General features: G+C 41.4%; 1 protein-coding gene across 1 annotated transcript; it reads left to right on the top strand.

Moving 5' to 3' along the window:
• Positions 1 to 320: 320 nt before the first annotated feature.
• On the top strand, positions 321 to 18,439 carry Etnppl (ethanolamine-phosphate phospho-lyase). The gene is made up of 13 exons (XM_048333608.1): positions 321 to 498; positions 2,106 to 2,224; positions 2,437 to 2,596; positions 4,900 to 4,974; positions 6,846 to 6,936; positions 8,155 to 8,271; positions 10,155 to 10,237; positions 10,956 to 11,181; positions 12,351 to 12,505; positions 13,438 to 13,527; positions 13,741 to 13,871; positions 16,105 to 16,172; positions 17,936 to 18,439. Exons 1-13 carry the CDS (start codon positions 443 to 445, stop codon positions 18,062 to 18,064), a joined length of 1,500 nt encoding a protein of 499 aa, XP_048189565.1. The 5' UTR covers positions 321 to 442; the 3' UTR covers positions 18,065 to 18,439.
• The last annotated feature ends 727 nt before the right edge of the window (positions 18,440 to 19,166 follow it).

Here is a 19,166-nt window from a genome sequence, read left to right on the forward strand (position 1 = left end):
ACGTCACCTTTATTATAACAAAAGGTAATTTTTAAATTAAAATAAGAAAATTAAAGGAATACACTAAAAAGAAATGAGAATGGGAAATGGAGCAAATCCAGTGGAAGAGAAGGAAGGGCCAAGAAGAGAGGGAAGGGTTTGCAGGGGAGGGCCGGGAGGGCCTGTGGGCACCGGGGCAGGGACAGGAGCCAGCCAGACTGGGGGCGGAGGTGGCCGGCCTGGCGGGTGACTTGCCAAGCAGGCACCAGGCGGAGGAGGGGAAGCAAAGGGAGGGACTTGGCCAAGGGCAAAGGCAGGGCAACCCTTAAAAGGAGGATGACCCTAGCTGCTTGATGCCATCAGTGACCTCCGACGCCCAGGGCAAAGGGGGGGAACCCCACGAGAGGTAAGGGGAGGAAAGCCCCCCGCCGCTGAGACACCCCGACCCTCAGCACCTGCAGCCATGTGCGAGCTGTACAGCAAGCAGGACACCCTGGCGTTGAGGGGGAAGCACATCGGGTAAGGGCTCCCCAGAGGTGCAAAGAGGGGCGATGGGGGTAGAGAGCGGGGTGGGGGGGGGGGAGGCAGGGGAGAGCTGCAAAAGGCTGGGAGAGAGCAAGAGCCAGCCCCACACAGCGCCCTGAAGCTCTCCAGGCTGCAACCTGTCAGTGCGCCCAGGGGACCCAGGACGCCCGCCCACCTCGGGCTGCGCTTGAGCATGCGCATTCGCGCCCGCCCTGGGAGCCTGGGCTTGGTGCCTCCGACCCCCTCCCCCTTCCCGGGCCCCTGGCTGGGGAGCGGGCAGAAGCGCTCCTCTGCATACTGCACCCCAATCCCACCCAACCTGAAAGCCTGCACTCTGCCAACCCACACATTTTCCATGATGTGTAAGAAAACAAGAAAGCGCCAAGTTTTGTTTAAAGTTGCCTGCTTTTTTTTTTTAATTTTGCATACTTGCTTCACTAAAGCTTACAAACAAACAAACAAAAAAAAAAAAACAACTTTAAACCAACTTCTGCCAGGATTTCAGTCAGCAGAGGTGCAGTCTTCTGAGCTGTGCCTTCGCGTGGATTTTAAAATCTCTCCCAGGTTGGTTTTATAAATGAGTCCGTACTGCACGCAGTCTACACTGCTGGCCTGTTCTCTGGTCCTATATGAGTGTCACTATGCCCAAGAGGCCTCTTCCAGGCGACTTTAATAAAACAGCATTCTACTTTTACAGGAGCAAGCTAATGGGAGTAAGAAGTGTGTTGATGTTCTGTGCCTGTTTTTAAAGATGGACATGAATATAATTGCTAATTGTGAACCCCTACACTGTAAAAACTCAATTGTCTGCAATATTCAGATAACTGGTGCAATAGATCAGAAAGCAAAAGAAGACCAAGGAACACCCCTCCCAAAAAAGTGTGCCAATGCTAGCTCATTTACTGAATGAAGTTCCCGACCTCATCAGGAAAGTCGGCAGATGACTGAGGAGACAGATTTCTCTTGTAAAATGACCAACTTCTTACCCATTAGCTGATCACACCCACTTTTTCCAAGCACTCATTGTTTGTTTTCAATTCTATGTAATTTCATTGGAAACCTAGCAAGGTTTAGCAAAACAAATTCTCTGGAAGAAGGAATATACTTATGGTTTTCTCTCACTGTATGTCTATACCCTGATCAAATTTGTTTCTCTGTGCCTCTTTACCCATAAAAGACTGATAACAATCTTTAGTTCGGTTGATTGTTTGGAGGACTTAAGATAATATCTGTAAAATATGTCACAGTTCCTGACACACAGTAAGACTCACAAAGGGGAGAGAGGACTCCCCAAAGAAAAACTTTCTATTGGTTTGTGAAATTATGACTATTTAGTGAGTTGATTCATGCACCTCCAAACAGAGCTGTCAAATGGTGGCAAATTTAATAAAGCAAGCTTTAAGAAATATGAGCAGTGGCGTGGCTTAAGGATTAAGGTAAAAGGTTGCAGGGAGATAGGAGACAAAAACACAAAGCCTGTGTGTCACACAGGTTGTGTTTTCGCTTCCATTTATAGAATGGTAACTTTCCACTGATGGTGACCTCCATCTAGAAGGAAAAATACTGAGTTGCCCAGACCAAAATATTTCCTTTCTTTCTAGGCCCTCATGCAAAGTTTTCTTTGCCACGGATCCCATCAAAATAGTGCAAGCCCAGAGGCAGTACATGTTCGATGAGAAGGGCCAACGGTACTTGGACTGCATTAACAACGTAGCCCATGGTAAATGTCCTGTCTGTGCCATTCTGTGAAGGAGACAATGTTTCTCTCAGTGTTTATCACAATATTTACCTCAGGGCTGGCATTAGCTGCAGTCCTATTACTGGAAAGTTTGCTTCAACATGTACAAGACACGAGAACGCACCTTTTAATTTCTTGTTTCAGGTTCCACTCACTGCATAGGCACTTAGTGTATTTTGTCTCCTAAATTGCAGTGGGCCATTGTCACCCCGAAGTGGTCAAAGCTGCGTTAGAACAGATGGAGCTGCTCAATACAAACTCTCGATTCCTCCACGACAACATGGTAGAGTATGCCAAGCGCCTTTCCGCCACCCTGCCAGAGAAGCTCTCCGTTTGCTATTTCACCAATTCTGGGTATGTTTTCCTCCTCCCCACCCCATTCCCTTTAGACTGTCCACTCCTTCCCTCCCTCCCTTTTGCTTTTCTGTTGGGGTAATGCATAAATATCTAAAACGTGTTGACAAAATTCTTACCATTGGCTCACCCTAGAAGCCTGACTTTTTGTTTGCTTTATCTCATGACTTGAACGCTACCTGATCAAATAATACTCACCTCTTTAGAAAATAAAGAGCAAACAGGGCAGATAGTGTCTTCTGAACACAAGGGAGAAATTGCAGCAAAGGAATGGCTCTGTGGGGGCTGGGATGTCGCTCAGTGGCAAAGCGCTTGCCTAGCAAGTACAATGTCCTGGGTTCCATCCCCAGAACCAAAATAAAGAAAGAACAGACCAAAAGAAATGTCTCTCTCTAAAACTTTTGTTTTTAGACCCCAGACCCAAAGTCCAAGTGTCCCAAGTTAGGGTTGGCCTTGTGTCACTGTATATCAAATAAAGCAACATGGTGACAGGGAGAAAGAAGTTTATGACCTGGCAGACACAGGAAGACAGCACTTCAGTATCTCTTTAATCATCTTCAGAGGTATAGACATCGGCTTCAGGTTAAATAGACAAAACCAAAACCAGGACACCTGGCCCACGCAGGAAAATAATTCTAACTCAGCTGGAGCTCTACCATTTGAGCCATGCCTCCATCCCCAGAACAACAATGGGGGACGTGGGGGCTTGAACTCGAGGCCTGGGTGCTGTACCTGAGCCTCTTTGTACTCAAGTCTAGTGCTCTACCACTTGAGCCACAGCACCACTTCTGGCTTTTTCTGAGTGGCTTATTGCAGGTAAGAGTCTCATGGAGTTCTCTGCCCATGCTGACTTCAAACTACAATTCTCACATCTCAGCCTCCTGAGTAGCTAGGATTCCAGGCGTAAACCACTAGCACCCAGCTAGAACAATAATTCTTATAACAGGATATGGCTTAACTAAAATAGCTTCTTGTAAGATGGCAGCTACCCTTAAAATGACCATGATTGTGTCAAGCAGGCACGTAAAAAGTTCTAGTTCCTACAGTGTGACACAGCATATACACCCAAAAGAAGAGTACTCCCCATTATGTGGGGTTCGATCTGAATCCCAGCTCTATCTCATACTAGCTGTGCGCCTTTATTCTGGTGGCTTAACCTCTCTGAAAGTGCATTCCTCATCCATTACAAAGAAATGTCAGCACTTGACTTGCAGAATTGTGATGAAAACATGTGAACATTTGGCATGGTGTCTAGTAGACAGAAAACAGCCCACAAATGATGTTCTTTCTCTGTGTATATTTAGTATAGTATAGTATATTTGGAGTCTCTGATCCAGATAGAAAAAAAATGTGGCCTGCATTGTATAGGTAAGGATATGGATCAAATATTGAGTCAATGCAACATAGTTTGTCAGGCAAGCTACTAGACTCTCCACTTCCCATTTCTCTCCTTTAGCTCTCAAAGCTACTGATAAGCTGAACGGATGGGCTGAACAGGGGAGAACTTTTTTTTTCTTTGTGCCAATCTTGGGGCTTGAATTCAGGGCCTGAGCACTGACTCTGAGCTCTTGTGCTCAAGGCTACTGGCTCTACCACTTGAGCCGCAGCTCCACTTCTAACTTTTTGATGATTAGAGAGTCTCATGGACTTTCCTTCCCTGGGCTGGCTTTGAACTGAGATGCTCATATCTTAGCCTCCTGAGTAGCTAAGATTAACAGGCATGAGCCACCAGCACCTGGCTTTGGGGTGAACATTGAAATGGGCGACACATCTGTAATGTTTACAGTGCTTCTTGTATAGCTCTCACTCTTTATTGAGAACATCTGGGGAAGCTGTACGAGCAGGTAACGTGGGCTTGTGGGGCTGTGAGATGGAAAGGGAAGGCCCTGAACTTACTACTTAATGGAATTTATTTTGCCAGTCCTGGGGCTTGAACTCATGGCCTGGGTGCTGTCCCTGGCATGCTAGGCAAGCTCTCTACCACTAAGCCACCTTCCCAGACCCTTCTTGATAGATTTCTGACTCCAAGTAACCTTACCACTAAAGTCACTTTTTTTTTTTTTTTGCCAGTCCTGGGGCTTGAACTCATGGCCTGAGCACTGTCCCTGGCTTCTTTTTTGCTCAAGGCTAACACTCTACCACTTGAGGCACAGCGCCACCTCTGGCCTTTTCTATTTATGTGGTGCTGAGGACTTGAACCCAGGGCTTCATGTATACAAGGCGAGCACTTTACCACTAGGCAATATTCCCAGTCCCTAACGTCACATTTCGTAATATATTCATTGTGTAATATATATTAACAGATCTGAAGCCAATGACTTGGCTTTACGCCTGGCTCGCCAGTTCCGGGGCCACGAAGACGTGATCACTCTGGACCAGTAAGTCTTGGAGTTCTGGGGTTTATAAGTAAGAAGGTCTTTGGAGACAAAATTATACTGCTGTACATCACAGATAACATAGACCCAAGTGGAAAAGGGAAGACACCTAGAGTCATATTTTTAAATTACATAGTTGTTGAGATCAGCTTAAATCTATTGAATTTAATCACATCAGCAAAGTCCCCTTTGCCAATAAAACATATCACTAGGTTCTCTAAAAGAGGAAAGCTTTCTTTTTTCATTTTTGTTGTTTTTGGTGCCATTCCTGGGGCTTGAACTCTGGTCTCAGGTATTGTCCTTGAACCCTTCTGTTCAAGGCTAACACTGTACTACTTGAGCCACAGCTCCACTTCCAGATTTTTTGTCATTAGTTAGAGATAAGAGCCTCATAGACTTTCCTGCCCTGACTAGCTTTAAATCGACATTCTCAGATCTCAGCCTGCTGAGTAGCTAGGATTACAGGTGTGAGTCACATGGCTATTTTTTCTCTTTTATTCTCTTTCTCCATCATGTATAAAAACTAAGATCAATACTAAAAGACATTAAATACACCTGTATAAAATATGTATTACTTTATGTACATCTTTTTGTTCAAATATTGCTATAGATCTCTTTATCTCCACATTTTATGCCTCTGCTGTTTTCCTAACTGAGCATAGTCCAATAAAGATACAATATGAGCCACATAAAAAAATTTTAAGTGGTCTGATAATCATGATTGCTAAGGTATCATTTCAATCCATAATGTATATGAGGGGCTGGGAATATGGCCTAGTGGCAAGAGTCCTTGGAAACCCCCTTCTCAAATCATAGGTGGGCACATTGGCACACATGTCATCCCAAGCTATATGGAAGGCTGAGATCACAAGGATCAAGGTTTCAGGCCAGCCTGGGCAAAAAACATCTCTATGGAGAGAAGATAGAAAAGATGATAGATCCCTACCATCATAGAAGCACATAAACACACACACACACACACACACACACACACACACACAAACACACACACACACACACACACACACACACGACAGACTTCAAGTTAAAAATAACCAGCCAGGTACTGGTGGCTCACACCTACATTCCTAGCTACTCAGAGGGCTGAGATTTGAGGATTGTGGTTCGAAGCCAGCTGTGGTAGAAGTCCATGAGACTCTTATCTCCAATTAATCTCCAGGAAACTGGAAGTGGAGCTGGGTCTCAAAGTGATAGAGTGGTAGAGTGCTTGCCTTGAGCAAAAAGAGCTCAGTGGACAGCACTCAGGCCCTAAATTCAAGCCCCAAGATCGACAAATAAAAAGTCTGGAGAAGTGTCTCAGTAGTAGAGAACCTGCCTTGCAAGGGAGGAGCTCCAAGTTCAAACCATGGCATTGCAACAACAACAAAATTACCAACTAGACATGTTGGTACATTCCCATAGTCCCAGTATCCCAGCTACCAGTGCGACTGAAGCAGAAGAATGACTTGGGAATAGAAAATTCAAGGCCAATAAGGGCAATATATGAGACACTATTTAATATGTATATATATATATATGTGTGTGTGTGTGTGTGTGAATTTTGCATTAAACTATAAAAAATAAATCACATTTAGAGACTAATTTAGCATCACAATCAAGAAAATCATGTTACACAACTTGCTTTTGAGGACACATGCTTAGCTTTCTATGTGTTTTCTTACAGACATAAGAGGAAATGGGCAAACTAAATGCATAGCCTTGCCTTAAAAAAAAAAAATTAGATCTTAGTGCTGTCACCAGTGCTGGGCCTTTCCCTGGATGGCTGTACATAGGTCAATGCAGCACTCTAGTTCCTATACTAGAAAAGCATCATTCTTGGAGCCATTGAGGTTGCTCTTCTTTTTTCTTTTTAGTGCTTATCATGGCCATTTGTCTTCTTTAATTGAGATCAGCCCATATAAATTTCGGAAGGGCAAAGATGTGAAGAAAGAATTTGTGCACGTGGTAAGTATCTATGTATCCTACGATCAGAATGCTAGGACTAGATGGATGTCTAGAAATGATTCAGTCCAATATTTTCATTGAAATGAAACCACAGAAAAAGAAATAAAGATCTACAGCAGCGTGTGACTTGCTCACGATGAAGGGCTGCAGAATGACAGAACGTGTCTTGAGGCCCATTGGTGATCTTTACAATAAGCAAGTTAGTTTAAAACTACCATATGTTATTCCAAGTGTCATTTTATTTTTCATGCTCTTCGATCTACCATTACTTTTCCTACCACTGATACCAACTCAAAATTTTGAGCTGCATCTATATGACTACAAAACAACAACAACTTGCTTTGTGCTGAATTATTATATAGATCTATTAAGTCAAAAAAGCCAACCAAGCTGTCAAAACAGTAGAATTTATTTGCTGTGTTTCTGCAAATGATCCATAGACTTTTTTGTCTTTTCTTTTTTCATGCTAGGGATTGAGCCCAGGAGATTGCACTTACTAGGAAAGTGTTTTGCCACTAAAGTACATCCCAGATGAGTAGTCATGGGGCTTGAACTCAGGGCTTGGGCACTGTCCTGAGCTCTTTCGCTCAAAGCTAGCACTCTACCACTTTGAGCCACAGCACCACTTCCACTCTTCTGGTGGCTAATTGGAGATAAGAGTCTCACGGACTTTTCTGCCTGGACTGGCTTTTAACTGTGATCCTTATATCTCAGCCTCCAGAGTAGCTAGGATTACAGGATGAGCCACCAGTGTCCAGCTCGGAGGAGTAGAATTTCTAAAGCAAAACATCACTACCTCCTTCAGGATTTTAAGATCTGCTATCAATGCTAACTCCTTCTAGTTTTCTGAATGATTACTTCTGCTATGGTGAAGTATTGGGATTTTTTAAATATAAAATCATTAATACTGTTTCCATTCATTGACATTTTTATACAGTCGTAAAACTTACATTTTATACTGCACTTGATCTAAATTTGCTTTTTATAAGAATCAAGATAAAGTCTTGAGTTATAAAAGTCTGAAACCAAAACCAAGCTCCTGTTCATAATTCAAAGATATTAGATCTCTATGGCAGTCAGAAATGTGGAGGAAAAGAACAAGAGAACGTAGAGTCACTTAAATCAGCATGACTATCTCCTACCATGCCCCTGGGGGGAATGCCTTTAAGTTGGTCAAAGAGATAAATAATGAGAAATGACATAATTTGATATTTTTAGGCACCAACTCCAGATACTTACAGGGGAAAATACAGAGAAGATCACCCAGACCCAGCCAGTGCCTATGCAGATGAAGTGAAGAAAATTATCCAAGCAGCTCATAACAGTGGAAGGAAGGTTGGCAATTTTTGGAAGCACACTAACATCATTTATATAATGGGTGGCATGGCTTGCAATTCACCAGATAGAAGAGAAGTCTTCCTTTCAGTTCTCTGGTTGTGTTTTGCCACTTGGTTCATATTTCAAAAAGTGCAGTGTTACAGTCATTACATTAAAATGGTAACTTTTATGGCTCATGAAAAGGCAAGGGCTGGTGGCCTACTTCTGACCTCTTCAGTGGTACAGGGCCTGGTCCAGAGGACAGGGGGAAGAAAGCTTTAGGAAAGGTGATAGGTCAGGGGCAGACTCTTCCAGTTGAGAGGAGCATGAAGGATTAATGTCTGGTGAAAGGAAGATCCAGAGTGGCCTTGGGGCCTTTCAGACATACAAAGGAACATCTGTGTTATTTCAAACTTCAAGTAGGTACAGAGCCTGAGGATAGTCTGTGCCTGGGTAGACAGAAAAACATCCTTGAGACTGGGTCTGAACTTATAAGACAGAACTAGAATCCTCAACTAGAGCAGGAAAGGGGTCTTCATTTTTTCAGTCTTTACCCTACTGTCTTTAGCTTAACAATCAATGCTCAGCCCATTTGGGGGTTACCAATATAGATACTTAGTACAGTTTGATAACACTTTGCCTTTCAACTGACTTATGACAAGACATGGCAACTAAAAAATAGAAATAAAAATTGTTTCCTTTGTCCAAAGATCCAAAGAATTCAAATATTTTTGTCTTTTGAACTTGGTGAACCATTTCACATTTCTGAGCTGTTTCTACTTCCCCTCCTCCTCCTTTCTCCCCCTCTTCTCCCTCTTTCCTTCCTCCTTCTCTTCTTCCTCTTCTCCTTTTCTTTTGATATCTGTGCAGACCTAAATCTCTCTGTTGAAGGAAGCTACCGAGTCTCCCTCTCCAGATACAGCCTATACGTCTTTACAATGCAGTAAGCAAATGCTTTCAGGGAAAAAAAATTCACATCATGCGTGCCATTTTCTGCAAAAGGAGGATGCAAAGCATTTTTAAGAATATTAGCATGCAATATTCACAAGTACTTGCATTAATACCATCATGTCACCAATGCTAGAAGTAATGAGCAACTAGAAGGCAGATGTTTAAGTGTTAGAGACACAAAGTCTTGAAACATTACATCAAAATCTCTGAAGCCCAACAGCCTCATTCTATATCTAACACACTAAATAATTTCTCTGATTATTTAGTGAATGGTTTAACCCCAACTAATACAACCGTTGAGGATTAGTGTGAGATCTTGGGTCTCTTGATTTCTTATCTCATGGTCTTCTTGTAATTTGTCCTCTTATGTCATGGTAATCCATCTCCTCCTTTCCCTGCCTTTCCCTCCAGACAACTTCATCTGTGGGCCCTATCTTGAGTTTCCTACCTGTTTAGGTAAGCCTTGACTCAGGGCAAGGCCTGGAAATCTAGCATAGACTTATGGTGTAGTCCACAAGGCCACCCTTCCATTTACTTGGCACTAATCCTAGCCTTAAGCCACCCTATTTCACTGAGCTTTGAAAAAGGCACCTGGGCTAACTTTTTAGATGTTCACATCAAAGACTGATCAAAACATCAGTCTTCTGCAGCACATTATAATTACCCCAGGGAGCTGAAAGTAATTATGAAAAGGTGGAACTCGCCCTCTCATCTCCATATCCCTCAGTAGCTCTATTGATATTCTAGATCTTCAGACACGAATGCTGTTAGATCAGTTGCTTCTCTATCACTGGCATCTTTTAATCACAAGGCCTCTTTGGCACCCACAGTAGGTCTTTTCCTAGCCACTCTTTAAATCAACTATCCTATAAAAAATGATCTTCTGCAGGGGGTAAGGGGAACCTAATGAACTTTGAACACACACACATACTCCCATCTTCTCTTTTTAGATTGCTGCCTTTATTGCCGAATCCATGCAGAGCTGTGGTGGCCAAATCATTCCTCCAGCAGGCTACTTCCAGAAAGTGGCAGAGTATGTACTTGACTTGTGCATCCTTGGTCAGACTAAGAGAGCACTGTGAAAATTCTGTACGGCCTAAAGTAATTGCTAAAATATCAAAGTACTTCAGGCTAGGTGGTAAACAGACTATTTTTTGCCTGCTCAGGACTCGCAGATGCTGCTCTGACCTTTCCAAAGATGCAGCAAATTAAGTATTGACCCCCCCCGCCCCCAGACCAGCAAAACAGTCTTCAGGACTCTGATGAAGAGCCAGGCCTTGAATCCTGTCTGATCAGCTGGTAGTACCAAAGCCTAAAGCATTAATAGAAAAGTGAAAATTAACCCTGCTAAAAACCACTTGATTCTTTCTTTTCCCACATAGACTACTTCCATATAGCTTACATTAAGCAGCACAAATTCAAACAATGCAAAAGGTGTCTTGTCTAGAAAAAATGTGATTATATTGTAGAGCCTGTTTGAGGTTTTGAATACTAGAATATCCTTAAGGTAGATTAAGGCTTTGGGTTACTTTGTATATGTGTGTATTGGGGCTTGAACTCAGGGCCTGGGCACTATTCCTTAACTTTTTGCTCAAGGCTGACATTCTACTACTTGAGCCACAGCTCCACTTCCAGCTATTTGCTGGTTAGTTATGGCTTCAAATCGAGATCCTTAGATCTCAGCCTCCTGAGTAGCTAGGCCCAGCAAGTTTGAGGAATCTTGGTGACCTAAAATACATCTTTGTTTTCAGGTATGTGCACAAAGCAGGGGGAGTGTTTATAGCTGATGAAGTCCAGGTAGGCTTTGGCCGCATTGGGAAATATTTCTGGAGCTTCCAAATGCATGGGGAAGACTTTGTCCCAGACATTGTCACAATGGGGAAACCCATGGGCAATGGGCACCCAGTGGCATGTGTGGTGACCACCAGAGAGATTGCAGAAGCCTTCAATAACTCTGGGATGGAATACTTCAATACGGTAAGCTGTGGTCTATAACTTTAATCTGAAAAGGAAAAAATAATGTATGATCTGATACATTTTGCCAATATAATAAAGAAATAAGGCTCAGTGGTACCAACTAGCCACCCCAGAATTAAGGTCAAACTTTGATCTAGTCTGATTTTACTTTATATGGTATGATTCCTCTATTTTTCCTCTTCCTAACACAGTCTTATTAATTTTTCCAATGAGAGATGGCTATCCTCCTAAACTTCTGAGGTTATATTTTCATTAACAGTGTGATCCTCTTTGATATATATAGAGAGAGATCTGTATAGATTAGGTATATTAAAATTCCAAAAAGATTTCTAAACAATTTGAAGTATTTAGATGATTCAATACTATAAATATTATTCTACTCTCACAAGAGACACTAAATTTTTATCTCTGGGATATATATATTTCCTTTGCTTTACTCCCAAATGTAATAAGCTTTAGGCTTGGAAAAAATCATTGTCAACTGTATAGCATATATAACAGCATTTGTCGCAGCTAAAGTAAATTGCAAATCGAAGGACATTTTGGGGGGAAAGTCCTTGCTGGGATGTTTCCAGGCAGCTCTTCAAGATTTCCATTACTGGGCTGGGGATATAGCCTAGCGGCAAGAGTGCCAGCCTCGGATACACGAGGCCCTAGGTTCTATTCCCCAGCACCACATATACAGAAAACGGCCAGAAGCGGCGCTGTGGCTCAAGTGGCAGAGTGCTAGCCTTGAGCGGGAAGAAGCCAGGGACAGTGCTCAGGCCCTGAGTCCAAGGCCCAGGACTGGCAAAAAAAAAAAAAAAAAAAAAAAAAAAAAAAAAAAAAAAACACAAGATTTCCATTACTGAGCCACACTCTTGAAATCTTTAATCCACAGTGTAACGTCTTATTTTTCCTTGTTGTTTGGATAAATCAGTAAATTCCTTGATAGTTCTTACTAGTTACACAGCATGAATCTGGAATGAATTTTGCTCAATCCTTATGGACAAAATAATGCTGTATTCCAAGTCTGAGAATATAAGAAAATTCTACTGAAATTATATTTCTTAGTATGTGTGAAATATATAGGCTTATGGCTCAGATATGTCTATGAATCAAATTTTTCATAGATAAAGCAGTACCACTAATTTACCTACTAAATTTTTATTAATTTTCTTTCTTTACAGTATGGAGGAAATCCAGTATCTTGTGCTGTTGGTTTGGCTGTCTTAGACATAATTAAAAATGAAGACCTTCAAGGAAATGCTACACGAGTAGGAAACTATCTTATTGAGTTACTGAATAGACAGAAGGCTAAACACACTTTGATAGGAGATATTCGGTATGTCTATCATAAAGTTATCATCTAGTTGTTCATTTGTCCAAAGCATTTATCTTATATAGTTGAAATAAAGTATATGAAACATACTGTGGAAGACACTAAAACACAGAAAAGGCAAAAATCAATCAATGCAGAACCTAGGTCTCAGCCCAGTTAATGTGGGCATATCTCTTTCCTGATTTTTATATACACTTACCTTTTTATAAAGCTAGGATCATCTTAGCACCCAAAGAGAGATAAAAGGAAGTAACTTAAATCTAAATGATTTGTGGAAAATTACATGAGATCCTAAAAAATGTGGACATTTTATGTATGTATATAGCTATATGAACATTTCTATATATTAACATGATATATATATATATTTACCATCATATGAATAGATAGAAGTTAAATGGCATGAGATCTGACTCAGCAGTAAAGCACCTGCCTAGCAAGTTCAACCCCCTGTGTTCAAACTCCACCAGGACTGACTGCTCTCCAGAAACCAAAAGCTAAAGGCAACTGTGCACAGAGTTGGCATTCTGGATTAGTTAAAATCCGTAACAATTAGAGACCTCACCTTCACCTTCAAATGAAAGCTAACATTTAGGAGGGGCACCAAGGTCTACACCTCTAATCCTTGCTACTTAAGAGACTGAGATCTGAGGATCACAGTTGGAAGCCACTCTGGGTAGAATAAGTCCATGAGACTCTCGTTTCCAATAAAACAGCAAAAAGGAGGAAGTGAAGCTGTAGTTAAAGTACAAGAGCACCAACCTTGAGCAAAACCAGCTAAGGGACAGTGCTCAGGTTCTGAGTTCAAGCCCCAGTACCAGCACACATAAACACACACACACAAATAATGTTTGGGGACAGTGTTACTTTTCTGTAACAGTGCAGTGTGTTGTTGATTAGTTGTATGCGATCACTTTTTTTTCCACCTTCCTCAGGGGTGTTGGCCTTTTCATTGGAATTGACTTAGTGAAGGACCAGGAGAAAAGAACTCCAGCCACAGCCGAAGCTCAACACGTCATCTACAGGTATATTCACATCCACATCTGTTTGATATCTTGGCCCCCTTAAACGTTTGCTTTACTCCCTTCTTACCTCTCAAAGAAAAAAAAAAAGAGATGCAATTAAGTCGGGCAGTTTATCAACATGGCACCTTGAATGCAGTACACTTGTCGGCGCTGGGTTGGGCAAATAATCCTACTTTTCATTTGTATGCTGTCCCACCTATTTCCTGCCGTTAGAATGAAAGAAAGCCAGGTACTCCTCAGCGCAGATGGGCCACACAGAAATGTGCTCAAGATCAAACCACCCCTGTGCTTCACCGAGGAGGATGCAAAGTTTATGGTGGAGCAACTCGATGGCATCCTGACAGGTTGGTGCAAAGAACTTAAAGACATCTCCTTGCCGTCTACCCTGGCCTCTTGTTCTCACCCCATGGAAAGGAGGTGAGGCAGAAACAAATGAAGAACTCTCCATTGAGAACTGAAAACAGATCACTGAAAAAATCATTACACGAGCTCTTTACACCATTCATTATGCTCACATGACTTCAAATCTAATTCTTTACTGAAATTGCATACTGGTTGGTTTGTTTATTGAGACAAGGTCTCATTATTACCCAGGCTGGACTTGAACTTTTTAAAAATGTATTTTATTATCTGTAAATAGTTATACCAAAGGATTTCAATTCAACCAATGAATTTATGAGTATAGTGCATCTTGATTGATGTCACCCCTCCCCTTGATGTCACATTCTCCCCAATCTTTCCTAGCCCCACACATCCCCTCAAGCCTCAGCCTCTCAAGAGCTGGGATTACAGGTGTGTACCAGTATACCAGCTACAAATGTGTTCTTCACATTTTTTCCATAGAAAAACTAGATATTTAAAACAATATGTCAGGCTGGGAATGTGGCTTAGTGGTAGAGTGCTTGCCTAGCATGCATGAAGCCCTGAGTTCAATTCCTCAGCACAACATAAACAGAAAAGGCTGGAAGTGGTGCTGTGGCTCAAGTGGTAGAGTGCTAGCCTTAAGCTATGTATGTCTTCATTGTACCACACACCACAAATATGCTGTATTGATTCAGAACCAGATAGTTAAGACACCTAAAATATTTTTACTAAAAATGACATGTTCTGCCTTATTTTTACTGTATGTTGAATCATTTGACTTTGTGCTCTTCTTAATAAGCTGGATGCTGATAGCTCCCACCTGCAATCCTAGCTACTCAAGAGGTTGAGTTCTGAGGAACTCGATTCAAAGCCAGCCAGGCAGGAAAGTCCAGAAACTCTTATCTCCAATTAACCACCAGAAAACCAGAAGTGGAGCTATGGCTCAAAATGGTAGAGCGCTAACTTTGAACAAAAGAGCTCAGGGGCAGTGCCCAGGCCGAGTTCCAGCCCTATGACTGACAAAAAAAGATGAAGTAATATTGAAAACATATGAACGTATGGCTCACACTTGTAACCCTAGCTACTCAGAAGGCGGAGTCCTCACCTGCAGGACTGAAGTTCAAAGCCAACCAGGGAAGAACAGTTCCCAAGACTCATCTCCAATTAACCACAAAAACCTGGGCTGGAGGTGTGACTCAAACGGGAAAGTGTCAGCCAAGCGAGCTGAGCAAGAATGAGGCCGTGAACTTTAAATTCAATCCTCAGTACAGCAAGTCTGACTCCAATTTAATTACAAAGATCTCCATGTGCCATTCAAAATTACAGCCTATCATTAGGAATTTTTTCACATGTGCAGTTCATTCCATTAATTTTTCTGGTGTGACCATAAATTAGATTAAAAAGTAAATCAGTGTTATAAAACCATATTGAAAATGATAAAGCACTATTTTAGTTTATATAGTATTTTGTATTTAATATTTTATATATTTCATATATATTATATTACATAATATTTTAGCTTATATATCTTTTAGTTTATATCTATTTTTACTTTATTTTTTTAGTTTATATTTGTGATTGCTTAGTTGAATCTTAGTAAGATTCTGATGGTTCCTCTGCTTTGGAGGTTAGGGGAAGGCTGAGAAACCAGGGATCGATATAGCATAGATAATTTCATGTTTAGAAACTTAAGCATCAACCTGTAATTCATAGTTGGTTCATTCTTTTTTGGCTCAAAACTGAGGATTCCTTTAAATAATGTGAACTGGGGCTGGGAATATGGCCTAGTGGTAAAGTGCTCGCCTTATATACATGAAGCCCTGGGTTCAATTCCTCAGTACCACATATATAGAAAAAGCCGGAAGCGATGCTATGGCTCAAGTAGTAGAGTGCTAGCCTTAAGCAAAGAGGAGCCAGGGACAGTGCTCAGGCCCTGAGTTCAAGCCCCAGGGCTGGCAAAAATAAATAAATAAATAGATAGATAGATAGATAAATAAATAAATAATGTGAACTGAAGATAGGTAAGGGAGCTGAATGTTGACTATGAATGATAAAGATTATTTTTCTACAATAAAAAGTTTTAAACTATTAGCTCTAGTTGTGATACTTTTAAACATATACTTGCCTTTGGATTGCTTTTTTAAGTATATCTCTATAGGTACTAAATTCCAGGCTTTCATGCTACTCTGTCTTCTCTGTGATACTTCTATTTAGTTTTAGAAGAAGCCACAGGGACTGAATGTGAAAGTTCAATCTCTGCGAATACTCCATGCAGAACAAAGGTAAGAGTTCACAACTTCAGTCTTAGAGGAAACGTTTAAAGTTTTGGGAGACTGCCCAAAAGAAAATATATAGTGACAATCAGAACAAAACTGAGGCATGGGAAGGTTGGCTTAATTTTTACAATGTTAAGGGCATAGTTAAATTTTCAGTATTTCATTTGAGAGAAAGCCAAAGTAGTATTCTTAGGAGAACTTACATTCCCATACTAACACAAACAGCAATAACAACAACAACAACAAATCTCCTGTAGCCTGCAAACACGGAGAGCAATAGAGAGAGGAGATGTCCTGAAGCTTAAAGCGCCTTTCCTTTTGCCCTAAGTGTCACCTGTCGGAGCTCCTGGGTCACCAGCGGCAGGGCCATTAGCTGTGGGGCTCCAAAGTAGGAGAGCTCCATTCAGAAGTGAGCAGCAGGGGCCTGGCGCCAGCCAGCCCTGAGTGGCCTAGTTTCTACACTTGATGTACTTCCAGCCCAGGGGCTGCTCCTTCTCCTCCTAAGCTGCCTAGGGAATGAGAAAGAATACCCTGGGGTTGAGAAACAGAAAAACAAAAACTAGTGAGGCTTCATTGCATAATTGGTTATTTGTTTATGACTTAGATGCATGAAGGAACACTCAGTGCCTAGAGCCCGCCTGACAGCCAGGGAAGACAACAGAGTCCTGTTCACCAATAAAAACATCGGGCTGTTAGGGCAAGAGCAAATGATTTGCTAACTGTTCCAGTCTCTTCACACTACTCAAACCAGTTGTAGGAACCCAGGAACTCTGTTCTGTTGTAATAGATATCACATATCAAAGTACGTCATGTCGTAACAATTTAGGTCTTTTTTATGTTTGAATAATATTCCATGGTGCGTATCTTTATCTATTCATCAGCTTGGGAATTGTGCCACAAGAGGCATGAGTGTAGGCTAGGCACAGTAATTCAGGGCTATAATCCCTGCTACTCAAGAAGTAAACACTGGAAGGCTCAGGCTTCAAGGCCAACCAGAACAAAAAGCTAATGAGATTTGGCCTAAACCAAAACGTTGACATGTTTGTGTGTGCTTGTTATTCTAGCTAAGTAGGAGGCATTGGTAAGGTGATCATATTTCAGGCTGGTTAGGAAAAAGACAAGAGCATACCTGAAAAATAAATAAAGGAAAAAAAAGGATGATGAGCATGGCTCAGATGGTAGAGCACCTGCTTCACAAGCACAAAGCCTTGAGTTCCACGCAGTACTGCTAGGAGAAAGAAAAAGTATTCAGGCATCCCTGTTGATCTCTATTGTATGCTTACTTACATTCTTTCATAAGTATGCACAGAATGGCATTGCAGGATTGTATGTTAGATTTACTTTTTCATTTTTGAGACACCTCCATACTGATTTCCATAGTGGCTGTACTAATTTTCATCCCCACCAATGGTGTATGGTGTCAGTCATCTAAAGATGATGTTCAGAAAGTCCAGTACTGAGTCACAGGTACACAATGGATTTACCAAGCATGGACAAGGATCATTCAAACCCCAAAAGTTCACCCCAAGAAGCCTCACCCTGGAGTTAGCAAAGCCAACACATGTGTATGAGATTGTAACTTGGAGGTATTTGGCTGACCTCACATTTCCAGTCTATTACAGGCACTAACAAGGGGTTGATGAGGAACAAGTGTATGGTTTTGTCCCATTTTCCCTAGGGTTTTTTGGTGGGCATTGGCTGTTAATTTCTCCTGCAGAGGCTGGGTGGGGGCAGAGGACAGCTGAAGAAATTTGTTGCCTGTCTTACAGACACCGGAGGAAAAACATGAAGGCCTGCTCAGCACTACCGCCACTGACCACACAGAAAATCCCAGCAGAAAGAGAAATGGCATGTGCCCAAGCAAGCAGGCATCACTTAGTAAGAAGCTCAAAACATGACAGATGAACATTATAAAGCAAGATAGATGTCCTGTCTTGTGAAGGATGGGGGAGGTTTTTGTCATCTCTTAACAATCCTATTGTACCCTTGAAGAGTTTTCATTCTGTTTAGATTTATACATAAAAAGGTAAATGAGTCACAAGAATAAACCAAGTAATAAACTACGTCAAGATTTTCAGCAGAGGCCAGCTGTGGTTTTGCACATCTGTAATCCCAGATGCTGAAGAGGCAGAAATAAAGAGGAACATAGTTCAAGGCCAGCCTGTGTGAAAAAGTTACTAAGACCCCCATCTTGACCAACATATTAGGCATGATGTTATTCCAGCTACACTGGAAATACAGGTGCAAAGTTTGAGGTCCAAGTTGTCCCTAGGCAAAAAGTACAGGACCCCATCTGAAAATCAAAGCAAAACAGGACTGGAAGTACAGCTCAAAGGGTAGAGTGCCTGCCAAGCAAGTGCAAGACCTAGTATTGCCACACACACACACACACACACACACAGAAAACAACAACAACCATGATTAGTTATGCCTCTAGCCTGTTAATTTATTTAGAATTTCTGATGTTACTCAATTTATTCCACTAAATTTAAGCTTGCAAATACAAAATTAAGTTGGCATCTTTACTTCTTATGTTGTAATACTTAAAATTAGAAAGTGGAGTATAGTAGATGCCTTAACCTTGGAGAGTTAATTCTTTAAAACATTAACTTAATAATGATGTAGCATGTAAGAGTGTATTTATGGACTACAATAAAATAAATGATGCAAACAAAACTGTTTACTAGTAAATGTTTACTCTTGCGAGGAACGTTAAGAGTTGGGGTGATAAAACGAAGGTCAATGTTAACAAAGGGAGATGGAGAGACAGTAGAGACCAAGTCTGTGAACACTGTATATGTGCTTGATACATTGTATATTGCTTATGTGTCTACCTGACCTAGACAAGGGATGGAAAAACAGGTTGTAAGATATCACAAGAAATGTACACACTGCCCTACTATGTAACTGCACCCTCTTTGCACAACACCTTGTAAAAAAAATTTATGTTCAATTAATAATAAAAAAAATGAAGGTCAAAGTCATCATATAAGGCAAATA

This window comes from Perognathus longimembris, chromosome 24 (assembly GCF_023159225.1).
Source record: "Perognathus longimembris pacificus isolate PPM17 chromosome 24, ASM2315922v1, whole genome shotgun sequence".
Lineage (NCBI taxonomy): Eukaryota > Metazoa > Chordata > Mammalia > Rodentia > Heteromyidae > Perognathus > Perognathus longimembris.

Bases quoted from the DNA above. Each gene is read 5' to 3' on its own strand.
- Etnppl (XM_048333608.1), top strand. From the start codon at position 443: ATGTGCGAGCTGTACAGCAAGCAGGACACCCTGGCGTTGAGGGGGAAG. The intron at 4,975-6,845 runs GTAAGTCTTGGA...TTTTCTTTTTAG, and splicing joins GACGTGATCACTCTGGACCA to TGCTTATCATGGCCATTTGT. The intron at 10,238-10,955 runs GTATGTACTTGA...CTTTGTTTTCAG, and splicing joins TACTTCCAGAAAGTGGCAGA to GTATGTGCACAAAGCAGGGG.